At 45.9% G+C, this 18,408-nt stretch overlaps 1 protein-coding gene across 4 annotated transcripts in view; it reads right to left on the bottom strand.

The window, feature by feature from the left end:
* NTN1 (netrin 1) overlaps nt 1–18,408 on the bottom strand; it is a 188,286-nt gene that overhangs the window by 44,802 nt on the left and 125,076 nt on the right. For all 4 annotated transcript variants that reach the window (XM_077458592.1, XM_077458594.1, XM_077458593.1 and 1 more), the window contains exons 4-5: nt 13,048–13,197; nt 8,887–8,940 (exon numbers count right to left, since the gene is read on the bottom strand). In XM_077458592.1, coding sequence (XP_077314718.1) covers nt 8,887–8,940; nt 13,048–13,197 — 204 coding nt within the window. The remainder of the gene's footprint in view (nt 1–8,886; nt 8,941–13,047; nt 13,198–18,408) is intronic.

Raw genomic sequence — 18,408 nt, 5'->3', positions numbered from 1 at the left:
GCGTCCTGGAGGAATTTTGGCCCACTCATCTTTGCAGAATTGTCCTAATTCAGTTACATTAGAGGGTTTTCGAGCATGAACGGCCTTTTTAAGGTCATACCACAACATCTCAGTAGGATTCAGGTCAGGACTTTGGCTAGGCCACTCCAAAGTCTTCATTTTGTTTTTCTAGAGCCATTCGGTGGTGGACTTGCTGGTGTGTTTAGGATCATTGTCCTGCTGCAGAACCCAAGTTGGTTTCAGCTTGAGTACACGAACAGATGGTCGGACATTCTCCTTCAGGATCTCTTGGTAGACAGCAGAATTCATAGTTCCTTTTATCACGGCAAGTCTTCCAGGTCCTGAAGCAGAAAAACAGCCCCAGACCATCACACTACCACCACCATATTTTACTGTTGGTATAATGTTCTTTTTATGAAATGCAGTGTTCCTTCTACGCCAGATATACTTGGACACACACCTTCCAAAGAGTTCCACTTTTGTCTCATCGGTCCACAGAATGTTGTCCCAAAAGTCTTGGGGATCATCAAGATGTGTTGTGGAGAAATTGAGACGAGCTTTGATGTTCTTTTTGCTCAGCAGTGGTTTTCTCCTTGGAACTCTGCCATGCAGGCCATTTTTGCCCAGTCTTTTCCTGATGGTGGAGGCATGAACGCTGACCTTAACTGAGGCAAGTGAGGCCTGCAGTTCCTTGGACGTTGTTGTGGGGTCTTTTGTGACCTCTTGGATGAGTCGTCGCTGCGCTCTTGGGGTAATTTTGGGCGGCCGGCCACTCCTGGGAAGGTTCACCACTGTTCCATGTCTTCGCCATTTGTGAATAATGGCTCTCACTGTGGTTCGCTGGATTCCCAAAGCTTTGGAAATGGCTTTATAACCCTTTCCAGACTGATAGATCTCAATTACTTTCTTTCTCAATTGTTCCTGAATTTCTTTGGGTCTCGGCATGATGTGTAGCTTTTAAGGATCTTCTGGTGGACCTTACTGTGTCAAGCAGCTCCTATTTAAGTGATGCCTTGATTGTGAACAGGCGTGGCAATAATCAGGCCTGGGTGTGGCTAGAGAAATTGAACTCAGGTGTGGACAACCACAGTTATAGTATGTTTTAACAAGGGGGGCAATCACTTTTTCACACATGGCCATGATGGTTTGGATTTTTTTTCACCTTTAATAATAAACACCTTCATTTACAAATTGCATTTTGTGTTTACTTGTGTTGTCCTTGACTATTGTTTAAATTGGTTTGATGTTCCGAAACACTTAAGTGTGACAAACATGCCAAGGAACAGGAAATGAGGAAGGGGGCAAACACTTTTTCACACCACTGTATAGACACAACAAATAATGTTTCAGACTGTTGGTTGGACCTTCCAATTTTCCTTTTTTTTTCTGGATTTTTTGTATGGATGGATGGATGCTGAATCTAGGACAACATTCGTGTATATTATCACAGCTGGGGCCCCCGCTATGCTCCGTCTCTTACACGCCATTTTAATGATTTTCTCAGTAAATAAATTTATAGGCTGCAACTGGTCATGTAGCGTTTTTATGGTCACGATTATTTTTGAGCCGGGTTCTCAGAATATATTTTTGAGCCGGGTTCTCAGAATATTTTGGGTCATTTGTACTTGCTGCTGAGCTACTCGTATGGAGTTTTTAATTTGTTTTCTCCATTGTGCGGACTGTAACTAATCCCTGCTTAAGAAGTAGAAGGGATACCGCCACAAAGATGGGGATGAAGAAAAGGACACACTATGCCGACCTAGTTTTCTTTTCACAAACAGTTTTGGCTAAAGTGTAAAGTTTGAATTGCTGCTAAAGCAGCCCCCTACATTAGAAATGGCCCCCCCGATTCCCAATCCACACACTTGATGTGGATGGGGGGAATCCTCCCGCTTAGCAATTGAATGCTGACAGTGAGGAAACTTTCCCGCCGTCAGAATAAACTGATCAGCATTGCAGTCTATAGCCTGCAGTGCTGATCGAGCAGGGAAAATCCAAGAAGGTGGTTGTATCGAAGTCAATCAGTACAACCACAGTGCTCATTCATGGAGATGATGGCTTAATGGGTGTAAAAGAGCAGTAGGCTCTACAAGGGGCTAGAGGGTGCACCAGGCCAAGTAAACAAACGTCTATGGTCAGAGAAACCACCCCCCCCCCCCCCCACGGTGGGCAATGTGCCAATAAATTGGGAGACCTCGGCCCAAAAGGTTTGTATTTTGGACTTGTCCAGAATATATGTTTAAAATTGGCATGTTCCTCTGGGCATCTCCAGCATTGCGAAGAGAGACCTGGGTTCATCTTATGCCACTTGTGGGGTGTCCAAATAAATCCTATGTACCAGCTTAAATTGAACCACTTTCTGTCTACACGCTACCAACTAGGAAAATGGGTAATCCCACAAGTCCTCCCAATCCTCGTCATCAATGTGGTTTTATATAACTCTGAGAGTGGTTTGGTCAATGTGTCATCAAGTTTTTTTTTTTCTTTTTTAACTAGTTTCAGACACGTGCCCAAAAAAAAAAAAAAGATCATTATACACAGGACATGTGTAGCACGTCCAGTCTCTCTGCCCTGCTTCTGGGACTCCCACTCATACTATACAGTAATTGTTGGCTTTTTTTTATGCAAAGCCGACAATTCAGTATACTCAGAGAAGATGTCAGCAGCTCTAGCTGCCAAAAAAGAAGTCTGACAGTGTTTACAATAACACTTCTTCAGATGGAATATAGAAAGATACAAATGTAGCATATTGTTACATTTGTATATTTCTGTTCATTCATCTGCAGATCAAAGGAATGATGTACAAGTGATGTCAGTTAAAGCAACTAAAAGGACCCTAACCCATCTTCTTGAGCTTTTTGCACCATAGCTCCCAAACCTAGCTGCTTAAGCTAGCCATACACTGCCATTTTTTATTTTTATTTTTCAGCCAGTGGATGAATGAAGGGATGGAAAATCCCCCCCCCCCCCCCCCCCACACACACACACACACACACACACAAATCAGGACATTGTATTCTGACAACAACGCCTCCAGTCATTTGGTTACAACCACTGATCAAGAAAAGTTTTCCAATAACTCCCTTCAACAGATGTCAATCAAACCATCTACTTCAGTTGACCAGGGAAGGCACCACACTAATAGAAATTCATACTCTCCCTGCTGAACCGGCAGAATTTTGATCAGTGCAGTGCTTATTTTTTCTCAGAAAATAAGTGCAGGAACTTGACCACGGCCCTCCCAACTGCCGCCCCCCACACCCACACCCTCCAGACTGCATCAAATATTGGGTGTGGTCAAGTTTCCCTAACAGAGGGAGGATCTTAAAGGGGCACTAAATGCCAGGAGTGCATTGTTAACCAAGTTCAGAGATCGAGGGGGGGGGTCGTTATATACAAAGTGTGCAGTGTTCATGGGTGTGCTATGTACATAATGTAGAGTTCAGGGGTGCACTGCATACAGAGTGCAGAGTTCAGCCTTCCTCCACAACTGCTTACCCCTGCATCTGTGGGAATGTTGGGAGACGAACTGTCACTTGTAGACACAGAAGTCGGTCTTTTGTGTTTACAGCTCAGAGGGGATTAAACGTTACATTGCAAAAAATATCCCCTCACTTCCTGTTTTCAGTCAATCTTCAGGACAGGAAGTGAAGGAAAATCTCACCAAATAATGCACAGATGCCACAAAAATGTGGTTTGAATGGTCACCTACTCCAGTGTTTCTCAACCTTTTTTCAGTCAAGGCACTCTTTAAAGTTAAGCACAATCTGGAGGCACCTCAACCACTACAATACCGGGCACTTTCGCCCCCTTCCTTCCCAGCCCAATTTTCAGCTTTCATCGCTCTCGCAATTTCAATGACGATTGCGCGGTCATGCTACACTGTACCCAAATGAAATTTTTATCATTTTGTTCGCACAAATAGAGCTTTATTTTGGTGGTATTTATTCACGAATCTGTTTTTTCTTTTTTTGCGATATAAGCGCAAAAAAAGCGGAAATTTGGAAAAAAACTAAATTTATTTTTTCTATTTTAAAAGAAATCCAATAAAATTTAATTTTGTCATAAATTTAAGCCAAAATGTATTCTGCTACATGTTTTTGGTAAAAAAAATTCAGTTAAGTGTATAATAATTGGTTTGTGTGATCACGGACATATGTACGCCAATGATCATGTACAGATGTGTGCAGGTGATCACGTACATATGTGTGCAGATAATCATTGGGACATGTGATTTTAGTGGGACATATGTGGGGGACATGTCTTTTTATTATTTGGGGACATGTGTGTTTACACTGTAGGTTTACACTAGACTAGTGATCAGTGAGTAAAAAGCTGTAAAAACAGCTCATACTCACTGATCACCAGCCGGCTGCAGCGATCTGCTCTCCTCTCCTCAGCGACGACTTCTGTGTGAGGAGAGGAGAGCCGATTGCCTAGCAACCGGCTGTTTGTTTTGATCACATGACGGCTGTGATTGGACACGGCCGTCATGTGATCAGGAGGGCCAATCACAGAGCACTCCTGCTGATCCGAGATGCGCCGTGTCCGGGTGACACGAGCGCATCGGGAATCGCGCCGCTGCGCGGGCACGTGTGCGATCCCCCTCCTTCTGAAGGACGTTCCTGAACGTCCAGTCAGAAGGAGGCGGCTCCCACCCGGCCGTATTTGTACATTGGCCGGGTGGGAAGTAGTTAAAGTGGTTGTAAACCCTTACAACACACTTTGACCTACAGGTAGTCCTAGATTAAGGCTTACCTGTAGATTCAAGAAATATCTCCCAAACCTATACGGTTTAGGAGATATTTGCCTGAATACAGGCGCACTGAACGCTGCATTTTCAACGACGGAGCTGCCGCGCGTGTCGGCTCCCGTGTGCATGCGCGGGAGTGACGTCACCGCGGCTTCGCCGAATGACAACGGCGGAGCGGCGAGACCCACCGAGAAGATGAATGCGCCGGACTACAGGGGACAGCGGTGACTTCGCTGGCTCCTGTGTCAGGTAAGTGACACATAATGGACTACTATGCGATGTGATGCGATGCATAGTAGTCCATTATGCTTTGCCTTTGCAGGGAATGAAAGAGGAAGTAAACTCATCAGGGTTTACTTCCTCTTTAAAGCAGTGGTCATCAACCCTGTCCTCAGGGCCCACTAACAGGCCAGGTTTGCAAGATAACTGAAATACATCACAGGTGATATAATTTGCTGCTCAGTGATTGCCGTATTCTAGTCTCCATCTCCCCCCAAAGTAATACATAAAACCTGGCCTGTTAGTGGGCCCTGAGGACAGGGTTGAGGACCACTGCCTTAAAGTGATTGTAATGCCCCATACACACTATCAGATTTTTTGCAGATATTTTCCTTCAGGTTTACCAAAACCATGTAGTGCAAGGGCCTGCCTGATTGCATACACCTTGAAACTCCTAAGGTCTGACCTCATATTATATGGTTTTGGTAAATCTGAAGGAAAAACTCAGCAGAAAAACTGATAGTGTGTGGGGTTTTAGGGTTCGTTTTTTAAATAACAAACATATCATACTTACCTGGACTGTGCAGTTCGTTTTGCACAGAGTGGCCCCCGAACATCCTCTTCTGGGGGGTCCCCCGGTGGCTCTCTCGGCTCCTCCCCACATCAGATAACCCCCCCCTAGGAGAAGCACTCTCCCGAGGGGCTTACCTTGCGGGCGCGCTCCCGAGTCCAGCATTAGGGGTCCATAGCCGCCAAATTTATGACTCTGCCTCGCCCTCCGCGTCACTGGATTTGATTGACAGCAGCGGGAGCCAATGGCTGCGCTGCTATCAATCTATCCATTCAAGAGCCGAGAGCCCCCGGGCAGAGAGACAGCGCGTCCCTGCCGGGTCAAGTTCAAGGGCTCAGGTAAGTAAAACGTGGGAGGCTGAGGGGGCCGGTCACTGCCAGGTGTTTTTTCACCTTAATGTATAGGATGCATTCAAGGTGAAAAAACACAAAAGGCGTACAACCCCTTTAATTTTAAAATGTAAAAAACTAAATAAATAGTTTCATATAATACAGGAACACAAATAGGACAACCAACGTTAGAGGTGTTTTATTCTTTCAAAGCAAATACAGCAAAGCAAGGAGGGGCAAACAAGGATGCTGTGCATGCGCCGGACGTCTTAATCAACCGATGAAATAATTGGTTGTTTTGAACACCGGCAGCTAGAAGGTTGCAATGGTGCACAAAGTAAACCGGTGGCTTTGTATAATTAAAAGGCAGGCTTGATCCACCTGTTGACTTTTATGTATTTTTGGACAATTTTTAGACCTTTTCCCAAGGCACCCCTGAAGAATCCTCTGGGCACCCCTGAAGAATCCTCTGGGCACCCTGGTTGAAAAAGGCTGACCTACTCTAAAATGGCCTTCGATATACTTCAAGCACACACATACAGTTGGTAGACCGAGGTCAGCCGCCGATCCTTCCTCGTGTACGCCATCGGGGGGGCACAGAACACCTCGCGCTCATTTGCACACCTTGTTTTTGTTAAAATTCCAGAGTGGTTTGCTGGAGAAGTTATTTGTTCGCTATTATTAGAATTCATTTTCCATTTCAGCACATGAAGGCCGTTTCACGCCAATTAAAAAAAACTGGCTGACTTCGTGTTTTTCCAAAAAATATGTATAAACACGAGCGTGACCGTGAAAACGTTATCACCTCATTCCTCTGTAATCGGGAGGGGGGGTGAAAGTAAATTGCCAAGGGCCACTAATAAGAGGAGCTGTACTCCTGCCATATCCGACACGTGACAAGCGCAGGATTGGTCAACCGCACAGGAAAAAAAAATAAAATAAACTTTTAAGCTAGTAAACATTGACAACATTTCTGGGTTTTCAGATATTTTTGGGTAAATAACCAAAAAAGCTTAATACAAAAGCAAAAGACGAATACACAAAACGCGTGGGGTGGATTCCTGTACACGTACCGTTGGTGTCTGGCACCTTTTAGAGACCCCCACGGCATGTGCGTGTGTGTGTGTGTATGCGGGAATTCCCCACGCATGCTGCTGGTCTTTGCCAGTTTCCAAATACTTGGCAGAGGGCAGCGTGACGTCTGCAAATGCGCGGAATCTAGTGCCGCATATACTCCCTTCAGTAATACACTGCCTCCTGGAAGCCGCTCCCTACACAATTCTCACCTAAGTGAGGAAGTGCTGTGCAAAATGTTGTCTGATGAAACATAAGAGGAAAGGTGGAGGAACCAGGAGAGAAAAAGTTATTTTAATGGGTGAAGTTCTGTTTTACTATATCCCCAGCATAGTGTACTGTACCAGGAAGGGGTTAACATCACCCCACCCACCCAGAGCTCCCTCTCCTATAAGCAAACCCACCTGGACCTCCCTTTCCTTTAAGCCCACCCAACAGGAGCTCCCTCTCCTATAGGCCCACCCAACAGGAGCTCCCTCCCCTATGAGCCCACCCACCCGAAGCTCCCTCCCCTATGAGCCCACCCACCCAAAGCTCCCTCCCCTATGAGCCCACCCACCCGAAGCTCCCTCTCCTATGAGCCCACCCACCCGAAGCTCCCTCTCCTATAAGCCCACCCACCCAAACCTCCCTCTCCTATAAGCCCACCCACCCAAAGCTCCCTCTCCTATAAGCCCACCCACCCAAAGCTCCCTCTCCTATAAGCCCACCCACCCAAAGCTCCCTCTTCTATAAGCCCACCCACAGCTCCCTCTTCCATAAGCCCACCCACCCAAAGCTCCCTCTCCTATTAGACAATCTACCCAGAACTCCCTCTTCTATAATCTCACCCACCCAAAAATCCCACTCCTATAAATCCACCCACCTGGAGCTCCCTTTCCTATAATCCCAACTATCCAAGGCTCCCTCACCCATAAGCCCACTCACCCTGAGCTCCCTCTCCCATAAGCCCACTCACCCTGAGCTCCCTCTCCCATAAGCCCACTCACTCTGAGCTCCCTCTCCCATAAGCCCACCTACCCGAAGCTCGCTCTACTATAAACCCACCCAGAGTTCCCTCTCATATAAGCCCACCCACCCACTCGAAGCTTCCTCTCCTGTAAGCCCACTCACCAAGAGCTCCCTCTCCTATAAGACCACTAGCCCGGGGTATCTGTTCTATAAGACCACCACCCAGCAGGAGCTCCCTCTCCTATAAGATCATCTACCCAGAGCTCCCTCTCCTATAAGACCACCCACCTAGAGCTCCCTCTCCTATAAGGCCACCCACCTAGAGCTCCCTCTCCTATAAGACCACCCACCTAGAGCTCCCTCTCCTATAAGGCCACCCACCTAGAGCTCCCTCTCCTATAAGACTACCCACCTAGAGCTCTCCTATAAGACCACCCACCTAGAGCTCCCTCTCCTATAAGCGCCCCAACAGGAGCTCCCTCTCCTACAAACCCATCCACCCAGAGCTCCCTCTTAGCCCACCCACTCAGAGCTCCCCCTCTTATAAGCCCGCCCACCCACCTGGATCTTCCACTCCTAAAAGCCCACCCACCCGGGGGGCTTCCTCACCAATAGGCCCGCCCACCTAGAGCTCCCTCTACTGTTAGCCCACCTACTCGGGGCTCCCTCTCCTATAATCCCACCCACCGGGGGCTTCCTCTCCAATACGCCCACCCCCAGGTCCTCCCCCTTCCTGCCCATCCAGCCACTCCCACCGGCAGGCTCAAGTCAGCTTTCATCTTGTGTGTGGCATTTCTAAAAACAAAGAAAGCTTTAAAAGGTGTTTTACTGGTTAAAATAATAATAAATCTGAGAAAAATAACCTAAATATTATCCGTTAGTAACCGATCCTTTGCATAATGCAGTAACAGATTGAAGTCATACGATTGTTATACTGCTCAGCAGTGACAACACAGATTATTTATGGTCAGTGATGCTGATTTGCTTACCTGCCGGTTCTTCGGTGCTGCTGGCTGCCGTAGTGGGCGGAGCTACTGGGATTTCTGTGGAAAAACAAGGCAGGTGGTGTGGAAAGTAAAAAAAAAAAAAAAAACATTAGTGATTTCTTTATAACACATAAGAGAACTGGAGAGGTTTGTTCTATGGCAGGGCTCATTGTACATTGCAGTCGTGTTAGTATAAATTTAATGACTTTGTTAGCGTATTTTCCTACACGAGCAGCCAGGGAGCTAATGGCAGTTATTTTCAGGCAGCGCCGACCTAAAGAGAACCTGTCACACGCTGGAGGGAAGAGTAAAACCACTCGGCTGTTACTTGAAAAATCATCAGTTTTGGCTCCTTTCATTAAAGCCTCTGACTCTACATCAGAAAGGAGCACAGGTTACTTTATCCAATAAGGTGTTACTTTATTAGTGACAGGTTCCCTTTAAGGGAAAGGCCAATCAGAATGGGCATTTTCTTTGCTCATAATGGGGGGCGGGGGCAGAGGCGGTCACAAAAAAACCATCTTAAAGCTGAAGTTTATTCTGCTTAAATTTTGCTATCCCTGGTTCCTAACATGCTAACTGCATTTTTTTAATTAAAATCATCCCATTATCTTTACAAAATGTATTTTAAATAGATACTGTGATGTCATCACGGGGATCTCTGTGCTTCTCTATGTAAACCTTTCTAAGACCTCCGGGCCTCAGTACTCCTTCTCAAGAGCCCTCAGCACTGGTTGCAAGCAGTGGGTTGGCCCTTGGGAGGAGTTATGCAAATTTCTAAATGCCCTGATTGGTGTTGTCTTTCCTAGGCAGGTCCAGAGTTCCAATGATAAAGGGGGGCGGGCTGGGGAAGGATAGGGCTAGAGTATTAGAGCCAATCACATCTCTTGGACAGAAAGAATTTTTTTTTTTTTTTAAGTGGAACATCAGCCAAAACCTTGTTGTTTGAAAGATTTGGAACCCGTTTTTTATTTCCAGAAATCTCCAGGAGGTTCTGGGACTTCAATAATTGTTCAAAGGGGAACAAAATTAATCAATAAGCTCACTTTTTCTGGTGAGGCTACCCCCATAAAATCAAGGCTTCCTTCCAGTGAGCACCAAGAACGTAAAACAATACAACAGGAGCAGCAGACCAGTTGAGGATAAAGTCACAATTGGTAAAACATCCGACGCGTTTCGGCGGCCAAAACATCCCTCCTTCATGATGGCCGTTAAACTTTGCCAGCACTTAAATAGACTCGAAGTACAGATCTGTTTGCATTTTTTTTTTGCCTTCACCTAGTCCATTTAGGTGCGGACAAAGTTTTCAAGCCCTGATGAAGAAGGGATGTTTTGGCCAGCGAAACGCATCATTGGTTTTATGTAATTGAACCATTAAAATGAAGTCGACTCCCGTCAACAGGTCTGATGATACTCTTGTTTAGTTTTTTGGCGGCTCTGTCACCACTGGGGAGGTTTCTGGGGACATCGGGAAAAAAAATGTGTAATAAACGTTTTAGCGCAGGTTCTATTTTATTTAACCTGTTGCTGCCCACGTAACATGTATGTGAAGCAGCAAAAGGGTGGGCTTTATCGCCCACATGGATGCATTGCTGGGAAGGCCAACGTTTCTGTGCTGCTAACACATAGATGGAGCCGTTCGAGACAGCTCTCTGTCCAGACTATAGATCGGTAGTTTGCGGGACTGGAAGCTTAAAAAATGCAACCTTGTCCTTAAAGTGGCTGTTAACCTCAGACATTAAATATGAACAAAGCATATCCCTCTGTAGCAGTGGTGACCAAACTGCGGCCCGGGGGGCTGGATGTGGCCCTTTGCTTGCTGTTATCTGGCCAATGGGGCACTATTACACCAACTGATACCAATGGTGGGGCACCATTCCACCTACTGACACTCTCAATGGGGCACTGTTTCTCTCTTAAAACCAATACTGGGGCACTAATGCAATTTTGTACACCCACTAGCCACAGTCCGGCCCTCTCCTAAAGCCTGAAGGACAGCAAATTGGCCCTTTGCTTAGAAATTTGGAGGCTCCTGCTCTATAGTGTGTACTTGTCTCTATCCAGAGCACTAAGTGTCATTTCTGTCTGCTGCCTGCTTTCTCTGCTATGCACCAAGTGTCAATTCTGTCTGCTGCCTGCTTCCTCTGCTATGCACCAAGTGTCATTTCTGTCTGCTGCCTGCTTCCTCTGCTATGCACCAAGTGTCATTTCTGTCTGCTGCCTGCTTTCTCTGCTATGCACCAAGTGTCATTTCTGTCTGCTGCCTGCTTCCTCTGCTATGCACCAAGTGTCAGTTCTGTCTGCTGCCTGCTTCCTCTGCTATGCACCAAGTGTCAGTTCTGTCTGCTGCCTGCTTCCTCTGCTATGCACCAAGTGTCATTTCTGTCTGCTGCCTGCTTCCTCTGCTATGCACCAAGCGTCATTTCTGTCTGCTGCCTGCTTCCTCTGCTATGCACAAAGCGTCATTTCTGTCTGCTGCCTGCTTCCTCTGCTATGCACCAAGTGTCATTTCTGTCTGCTGCCTGCTTCCTCTGCTATGCACAAAGCGTCATTTATGTCTGCTGCCTGCTTCCTCTGCTATGCACCAAGTGTCATTTCTGTCTGCTGCCTGCTTCCTCTGCTATGCACCAAGTGTCATTTCTGTCTGCTGCCTGCTTTCTCTGCTATGCACCAAGTGTCATTTCTGTCTGCTGCCTGCTTCCTCTGCTATGCACCAAGTGTCAGTTCTGTCTGCTGCCTGCTTCCTCTGCTATGCACCAAGTGTCAGTTCTGTCTGCTGCCTGCTTCCTCTGCTATGCACCAAGCGTCATTTCTGTCTGCTGCCTGCTTCCTCTGCTATGCACCAAGCGTCATTTCTGTCTGCTGCCTGCTTCCTCTGCTATGCACAAAGCGTCATTTCTGTCTGCTGCCTGCTTCCTCTGCTATGCACCAAGTGTCATTTCTGTCTGCTGCCTGCTTCCTCTGCTATGCACAAAGCGTCATTTATGTCTGCTGCCTGCTTCCTCTGCTATGCACCAAGTGTCATTTCTGTCTGCTGCCTGCTTCCTCTGCTATGCACCAAGTGTCATTTCTGTCTGCTGCCTGCTTCCTCTACTATCTGCATGAGTCACTTCTGATGAGTTTTCCAGACACCAAGAGAAAAATTGTGACAGGGGAGGGACCTCCAGCTGATTGCCAACCTCAGCTTTGTTCCTGTGTGAAGAGGGGGCATGTCTCTTGCCTCCAATTAACTCTCAGAGCTCTCCTCACTGGTGTAACGTCAGCTCCCCGTCCCCTGCTTTTCATAGCGGAGAGATCTCCTGTGTAAATTCTGCACTTTGAATGGATGTAGGGGAAAGACGGCTATAGATAAACAGGTACAACTTATGTAGGAGAGTTTGTTTCATCTCTGTGTCTAACCTGAGGCCAGTCAATTCACCGGGTATATGGAAGGGTTTACAACCACTTTAAAGACTGGAATTAGGAAATGATGACTTGACAATTGCTGATGGAGCTTAGAGTGGAGAACCTCTTTAGCAATTTTCTGATGCTACTGCCTGCCATCTATTGGCTGCTACGGGTTACGGCTGGGTTTATGAATCCCATGCCGGGCTCTCTTTCTCTATATATTAACTCACAATCACATCACACATTGTTAGAAGGAGACGTTTGCTGGAGAACAAGACCATTTACTCATAGATGTTTCAGTGTTTTTCCCAGGATAAGTCAATGGCCCAATGCTATGGCCAATCTATTCAGAGGTAGCTGCCTAAAAATTCAATAGGCTTCTATAGTCATTGGATTGAATGGCTGCCTCTGCAATCAGACTCGTAACTAACCCAATTGATTCCAAAGTGTTGGCTTTTGGCGTGTTGCTTCTACCTGGCAGCCATTACTACGGTACTAGGAGCCAAAGCCAGTGTATGGCTTCTTGGTGATGTCACAGGCTTTAGTAAGCACCCATGAACCATGGTACAATGGGCCTCATGCATAAGGAAGAACGAGAATTTTAATGAAGTTGATGGAACCTATTTTATTCGATCATTCCTATACATGAAGCCTATTGATTGTTGCTTTAACGCCTCAAGACCCTTCCGTCAAACATTCTGGATACGTCTTGGGTCTAGAGTAAATGGTATTGCTGGTTAATAGTTTGTACGACACATAAAGTTTGACGAGACATACTTATGCAGGGGGCAATGGGCGAGCGGCTTTGTTGGTAGCCCTTGGCACATCGATTGCACGTTATGCCAGTCACGCCATCCTTGCAGGGACACTGGCCCGTGGTCTGATTACAGGTTTTGCCGGCCGCACCAACAGGATGGCAGTCGCAGGCTGCGGGGTGGAACAGACAAGAAGGGTTTGGAAAAAACAGCACAAGGTCACAAAGCCAAAACACAAGTACCACATTACACGGTGATGCCGAGGTCCGCCAGGGAGGGGACAGCCAAGAGGAAGAGGGGAGCAGGGTGGGGGGGGGGGGGGAGGGGGAGGGGGAATCTATCATGCAAGCTGTCTACTGAAGCCAATACAAGCTATAGATTCATTGCATAAAATCACAAACAGACATACTGATAATAATAATAATACCCCTAATGTGCTGATAAGACAGATGCACTTTAATAAAGGCCAAGCATTTTGTGAGGAAGTTCAGCATTTAGGAAGCCTACGGGCTCACTAGGATCCAACATTCAAGAATCCCGGGGAAGCCCTTCTTACAAAATGGCCGCCTTCCACCTTCACAAAACATTGGTCAGTTTATACAATCGTAATAAAAACACAATATGTAATTAACATTATAAAGACAATGACAACTCAGTCACATTTTCATTTTGACTCTCCCATAATGCACTGCAGTACGTAAAGTATTTGATTGGTTGCTTTGACCGCACTGTATATTAAAACCCTTTTCGTTGAGTCTTTAGTTCTATCTGTTGTGGAAACCAACTGCCGTGAACTGACGCTTTTCCTACTCCCGCCCACCTGGAAAAAATAATATCTAATATATAATATTATCTTATCTAATATCTTATCTAATCTTTGTTCTTCTATTAGAAACATTTATAGTGTTTTACATCCATTTACACACTCCATGTTATTTTTCATAATGGGGGTGCAATTTTTATTTTTCCCCATTCTGAACCAAGGTTCGGTGGAACCCTATAGGGTTTCTCCAGAGTTTTCCAGGGGTTCCTTGGATTCCTCTGGTTTCTCCCAGAGGTTATCAGGGGTACCTTTTGCTTTCTCCGGTTTCTCTAGAGGTTACCAGGGGCTCCTTTGATTCCTCTGGTTTCTCCAGAGGTTACCAGGGGCTCCTTTGATTCCTCTGGTTTCTCCAAAGGTTACCAGATGTTCCTTGGATTCCTAGATTTTTCCAGAGGTTACCAAGGGTTCCTTGTGTTGTTGCTGAAATACTTCCCATTTAATGGTGTCTAAATAGTTCTAAAACAAAACTCAGTGGCCTTCTGACCACCAATGCAAGGGCCATTTTTCCCAATGGCCTCTTATTTGGTGGTACTTGCATAGTTCGGGGGGCCAACCCAACTTGGTAAAGCCAATAAGGTGAGGGTGGTATTCTGGCCAACACTAAGGGGTTCCATTTTCTTAATGACCACCAATATAATAGGAATTCTCCCCACTGACCTGCAATAAATTGGTTTTAGCAGGGGTTTTTCTTCTCTAAAAAACATTTACAGCATTTTGTTTTCCTTTACACACTCAGTATCCTCACCCTCCATCTAAGTTTGGTAATGGGGCTGCATTTTTTTTTTCTTTTAGCCATTCCCAACCAAGGTTTCGTGAATTCCTAGGGTTTCTCCAGAGATTACCATGGGTTCCTTGGGTTGTGACTGAAATATTTCTTATTTAATGTTGTCTGAATAGTTCTGAAGCCAAAGCCAGTGGCCTTCTGACTACTACTTCCTTCTGACCACCAATGTAAAGGCCATTTTTCCCAATGGCCTCCTATTTGATGGTACCTGTCCAGGGCCAACCCCACTTGGAAAAGCAAATGAGATAAAGGTGGTATTCTGGCCAACACTGTAAGGGGTGCCATCTTCCTACTGACCACCAATGTAAGAGGGATTCTCATTTGACCTGCAATGATTTGGTAATACCAGGAGTTCCTCAAGACCCGAACATTATTTTAGGGGGTTCCCCTGGGGTAAAAAAGGGTTGAGGAAGGCTTTTAAAATATATCTGTAATTTATTATATTTTCATCAAGACTCAATATTTCCCCCCCCCCTCTCTCTGCCTTTATTCTCTGTAAATGTCTTGCTTTTCGTCACTATATTTTATAGTTTGCATTGATGTATTTTCCCTTTCCCGTATTGCTGTTCAGGTCTCTCGTTTATTGTCTTTCTGCCATCTATCTTTGTATACAGTGGGGAAAATTATTATTTTCTCCCCTGCATGTTGTGTAAGTTTGCCCACTTACAAAGAAATGAAGGGTCTATAACTTTTATCATGGGCGTATTTTAATTGAGACAGAATATCAACCAAAAATCCAGAAACAACACACGATACAAATGTTTTAAATTAAGTTGCAGTTCAGTGAGTAAAAAAAGTATGTGATCCCCTACCAACCAACAATAATTCTGGCTCATGTGGTACACAGATCAGTCCTGTCAATTTAAGAAGGTGCTCCAAACGTCAACTCGTAATGTGTATAAAAGACTCCTGTCCACAGAATCTCTTCCATTCAAACCCTCACCATCATGGGAAAGAACAAAGATCTGTCAGAGGACGTCGGGGACAAGATTGGAGACCTGCACAAGGCTGGAATGGGCTACAAGACCATCAGTAAGAAGCTTGGTGAGAGGAGACGAGTGTTGGAGCGAATATTCGCAAATGTAAGAAATACAAAGTAACCATCAATCGCTCTCGGTCTGGAGCTCCATGGAAGATTTCTCCTCATGGGGTGAAGGAGGTCATGACTAAAGTGAGGGATCAGTCCAGAACTACACGGGAGGAGCTTGTGAAGGATCTCAAGGCAGTTGGGACCAAAGTCACCAAACAAACCATTGGTAATACAATACTCCGCCATGGATTGAAATCCTGCAGAACCCGCAAGGTCCCCCTCCTTAGGAAGACACATGTACAGGTCCTCCTCCTCAGGAAGACACATGTACAGGTCCCCCTCCTCAGGAAGACACATGGACAGGTCCCCCTCCTCAGGAAGACACATGTACAGGTCCCCCTCCTCAGGAAGACACATGTACAGTTCCCCCTCCTCAGGAAGACACATGTACAGGTCCCCCTCCTCAGGAAGACACATGTACAGGTCCCCCTCCTCAGGAAGACACATGTACAGGTCCCCCTCCTCAGGAAGACACATGGACAGGTCCCCCTCCTCAGGAAGACACATGTACAGGTCCTCCTCCTCAGGAAGACACATGTACAGGTCCCCCTCCTCAGGAAGACACATGTACAGGTCCCCCTCCTCAGGAAGACACATGTACAGGTCCCCCTCCTCAGGAAGACACATGTACAGGTCCCCCTCCTCAGGAAGACACATGTACAGGTCCCCCTCCTCAGGAAGACACATGTACAGAGGTCCTCCTCCTCAGGAAGACACATGTACAGGTCCCCCTCCTCAGGAAGACACATGTACAGGTCCCCCTCCTCAGGAAGACACATGTACAGGTCCCCCTCCTCAGGAAGACACATGTACAGGTCCCCCTCCTCAGGAAGACACATGTACAGGTCCATCTGAAGTCTGCCAATGAACATCTAAATGATTCAGAGAAGGATTAGGAGAAAGTTCTGTGGTCAGGTGAGACCAAAATTGAGCTGTTTGGCATTAACTCGACTCGTCGTGTTTGGAGGAAGAAAAACCATGAGCCTAAGAACATCATCCCTACAGTGAAGCACCAAGTGGAAACATGATACTTTGGGGCTGTTTCTCTGATAAAGGTCCAGGCCGACTTTGCCGCATTCAGGGGCCAATGGACGGGGCCATGTATTGTAAAATCTTGGATGAGAACCTTCTTCCCTCAGCCAAAACACTGAAGATGGGTCGTGGATGGGTCTCTCAGCATGACAATGTCCCAAGGCAACAAAGGAGTGGCTTAAGAAGAAGCAAATTAAGGTCATGGAGTGGCCCAGCCAGTCTCCAGACCTTAATCCTATAGAAAATTTATGGGAGGGAGCTAAAACTTCGAGTTGCCAAGAGACAGCTAAGAAACCTTAAGGATTTAGAGAAGATCTGTAAAGAAGAGAGGACCAAAATCCCTCCTGAGATGTGTGGAAACCTCATCACCACCTACAAGAAATGTCTGACCTCTGATTGCCAACAAGGGTCTCTCCACCAACTACTAAGTCATGTTTTGCTTGGGGGATCAAATGCTTATTTTACTCACTGAACGGCAACTCCATTGATAACATTTGTATTGTGTGTTTTTCCTGGATTTTTGGTTGATATTCTGTCTCTATCATATAAAATACACCTCTGATAAAAAATTATAGACCTTTCATTTCTTTGTAAGTGGGCAAAACTTACTCAATCTGCAGGGGAGACAATCATTTTCCCCCCACTGTATATTCCTATACAGATTTCCATTTTTCAAACTCTTCTCTTGCTTCGCGGTATTCGTGAACCTCCCTGTTCACTTTTTTCTCCCTATAGACTGCCTTCAGTTTATTTTTATTTTTTTGACCTCCTAAAGCTCCCCTCTAATTAATTGTTTCACAATCTGTGGTCCGTGGGCTGTCAGTGCATCTGCAAGGAACGTACAGAGGGGACCATCCAAAACTAGACTTCTAAATATCTAATCCTAAAAGCACAATTTTCTATATTAGCGCTTACCAGTCCCCAGATGTCGAGGCTGCATTCGTTTTCTCTTTTCTCAGGATTTTTTTTCTTTATTTTCACCTGGTGATCCTGCCAGTAACACACTTCCTCTCCTAGGGTGACTCACTGTACTGTATCTATAGAGGAGAAGTGTTGTCACCCCAGACAAGGGTTCCTCAACCATCCTTCCATGGAACCCTAAGGTTCCTCCAGAGTATGCTAGGGGTTCCTGGGGGGGGGGGGGTAATTCTTCCCAATTACCACAAATGTAAGGCACATCCTTCCCACTGACCATCACATTAATGTACCATGAGTTGTAGATATAGTCATTTTTAGCAGGGGGTTCCTGGAGACCGGAAAGTTATTTCAAGGATTCCTCTGTGTTGAAAAGTTTGAGAAAGACTACCTAGGCAGATCTTCCAATTTGGACTACAACCCCCCCCCCCCCCCCCCCCAAATCCTCATCTCTATTCCGTTCACTGGGGAAGCTGATAACGTTCTTTGATATGTTGGTTCACAAGGATTGAAAGATATCTTCTTCAAAAAATGTATTTAGCCAGAAAAAAAAGAAAACAAATGCAGTCACCATACCTAAGGGTGGGTAAGCTGCACTATAGTAAACTCTGTGCTACCACTTGTGCCTACAGTCAAGCCTATAGTAAGGCATAACTGTAGGTACTGTGAATTATTTCCTAAACATGCACAGTGCATGCAGCTGATGGCATCATCGACTTCAGATCCCATGTACCCGGAA

Source organism: Lithobates pipiens, unplaced genomic scaffold, assembly GCF_037356315.1.
Source record: "Lithobates pipiens isolate NorthernLeopardFrog02 unplaced genomic scaffold, aLitPip1_a1.2 Scaffold_28, whole genome shotgun sequence".
Classification (NCBI taxonomy): domain Eukaryota; kingdom Metazoa; phylum Chordata; class Amphibia; order Anura; family Ranidae; genus Lithobates; species Lithobates pipiens.
Note: the sequence above shows the minus strand (reverse complement) of the source record. Positions and strands in the feature narration are given on the sequence as shown.